We start from the raw sequence: 2,500 nt of genomic DNA on the forward strand, positions 1-2,500 counted from the left end.
GGCTAAATCGTATTTTTGCGGTATTTAGAATGACAATTGACCTTTTATTTAATTTGCTATTCTCATTTCACCTTGAAGCACGAGAACGTCTCCTGCTGTAAAATTACACTGGTGGCATTGCTAGCTTTCGTGATGTAGAATGACTAGCGGTGGGTGATGAGTGCAATACAAGGATAGCATGACTACGCATTAGGTAATCTGAAAGCTCGTTCTGTCATTGCCATAATTCGTCAAGTCAAACTTATTTACAAAGCAAGCACATTTAACGACTCATGTAAATTGCTCTCTGTCAGTCTTACTTTGTACTTGAGGCATTTTGCTGGCATCTGAGGAAGTGGAAGCACTGGATGGTCTCTTCAAATATCTCCTAATAGCCATGATGATTAACTTTGAACAGGTAGGCAGGCAGGCAACTACACAACGTGTATGTGTTTACATATTCCCTGGATCCTGATTGGTGTCGCCGCCGCAGCCGAACGGCACTGATTGGAAGGTCACATACCCGAATACAGAGCAGATGAAAATGATTCCTACTAAAGCGTTGTATGTTCAACAATATATTTTAAATGACACCAAATTTATTTTGGATTATTCCAACGGCAGATCACAAGGCGCAGGGAACTTTGACGTGCGTAATTGCCATTAAGAGCTGCGTAAACGCTATTTAGAGGTGGGTAAACGCTATTTATAGGTGGGTAAACCAAAAATACTGAATCAAACAAAGATATCGCAAACCACGCCCACTCAATGCAAAAGCGTGTGCTCAAGTTGGGTCTCCTAAGGGGGCGTTGTCCCCTACTTCTTCTTGTCTTTTTGAGGTGTTTGCGCGAGACGTGCGCTACCGCCATCTACAGCGCTAAGGGGACTTCATTGATTCTCAACCTCAGGACTCCGAAGGTCTCCTAACCGAAGGTCTCCTAAAGGGGCGTTCACCCGACATAAAGTGGATACCGGAAAGGAAACAAAATGACGCTTCTTGGTTACATCCACTTTCTTTGGGTAAACGCTATTTCCTGAAATTCCAGAGGTGCGTAAACGGCGTTCACGTGCGTTTACCCTCCAACAGCCCTGGGTACATGGTATTGGTTACAGTCTCTGGAGCAGTGTGGGGGCAGGTGCCTTGCTCCAGGGCACTTCAGCCATGGAAGGAGGAAGGGATTGGTAAGGGTGGGGATTGAACCTTCAACCCTGTGATCTAAGTAAGTATTACACTGGCTACCCAGCTTTACCCCGCAAGTTGCGCAAATATTCTTATTTCCAAAAAGGGGGTCCCAGCAGAAAAAGTTTGGGGATCACTGTACCTAGTGTATCCCAAGTCCAAAGGCACAGCACTGAGGCTAAACACTAGTCTAAATAAACTACAATGTTCTCCTGTTACCTGTGTCTGTTCTGGAGCCTCCAGCTCCCACCCTCCCATCATCTCCTCCCCCTCCCCTCCTGGCATCTCCTCGTCGTCCTCGTCCTCCTCTTGTTCCTCCTCCTGGCTGGGGGTGAGAGTGGCGTCCTCCAGTGATGGTGGTACTGCTGGAGCTGTTGTAGTGGGAGACCTCCAGGTCCTGTCAATGAAAGAAGACATGGATAGTATTAGTAGTGGTAGTACTTGAAGAGTTCAGATGCAAAACATCCTAAGTGCCTTTTCAGAAAATAATCTGAATTCATTTTTATTTAATACAAAGCTATCGAAATTGCGTATTTTTCTATGTTATTTATGCAACATAACTATTTATATGTATTATCAAGTACATGAATGTAAACCAAACCAACAACGGGGTTCTCTAAAAATATAGAAGTGCAGGTCTTCAGAAATGGAGTTAGGGGGTTTTGCATCTTAACTCTTCACTTACTCATGCTGCTCTGATCTGTTTTTATTTGAAGTGACCTTGGGCGTTTTGAAAAGCACTCAAATAAAAACGTATTGTTGCTGTAGTTGTTGTTGTTACTATATTTTACATGGATGGTATTAAAGTCCATTACAGCGTGGCTGCCATCTCTCTGTTTTTTGGCCTATATGCCTTTTTTGACAGGACAACAAGGGGAGTGACAGGAAATGAGTGGGAGAGAGAGATGGAGGAGAATCGGAAAATGATCTCAGGTCAGAATTGAACCGGGCTCAACAGTGGAGTGCCTTGGCTATTTGGGCCAAAGCCAAGTGCGACTGGAAATTTGACTTGAAGTCAAACAATAGCAGAACTCTGACCTCAAATGTAGTTAATATCCGCCCTAGTTGTGTTTATAGAAAACACTGAGGAAGAGAGAGTGCCAAAATGTGTCTGTAAATGAATTAAATGCATAATGCCGTATCCCTGCTGTTCACTTTGAGTGTATCTTGTTCCTCGGCTTTTCGCTATGTGACAATAAAAGGCGTTTACATTCTAATTGTATTCTCCGGGCGTTCAGAGTCCTCCAAACCACCATGGTAACCCTGGCAGACCCCGATTAGCGTGTGCAGAGACCCAGTAAAAATGTGTGGTTATATCGTTAGGCCCCCGTGAACATGTGG

The 2,500-nt window shown here is 44.2% G+C and overlaps 1 protein-coding gene across 1 annotated transcript in view; it reads right to left on the reverse strand.

The window, feature by feature from the left end:
* trabd2b (TraB domain containing 2B) overlaps positions 1 to 2,500 on the reverse strand; it is a 182,600-nt gene that overhangs the window by 4,235 nt on the left and 175,865 nt on the right. The window contains exon 6 of the mRNA XM_063201982.1: positions 1,379 to 1,556. Within this exon, the coding sequence (XP_063058052.1) occupies positions 1,379 to 1,556 (178 nt within the window). The remainder of the gene's footprint in view (positions 1 to 1,378; positions 1,557 to 2,500) is intronic.

The sequence above is a fragment of the Engraulis encrasicolus genome, chromosome 6, assembly GCF_034702125.1.
Source record: "Engraulis encrasicolus isolate BLACKSEA-1 chromosome 6, IST_EnEncr_1.0, whole genome shotgun sequence".
In the NCBI taxonomy this organism is placed as follows: domain Eukaryota; kingdom Metazoa; phylum Chordata; class Actinopteri; order Clupeiformes; family Engraulidae; genus Engraulis; species Engraulis encrasicolus.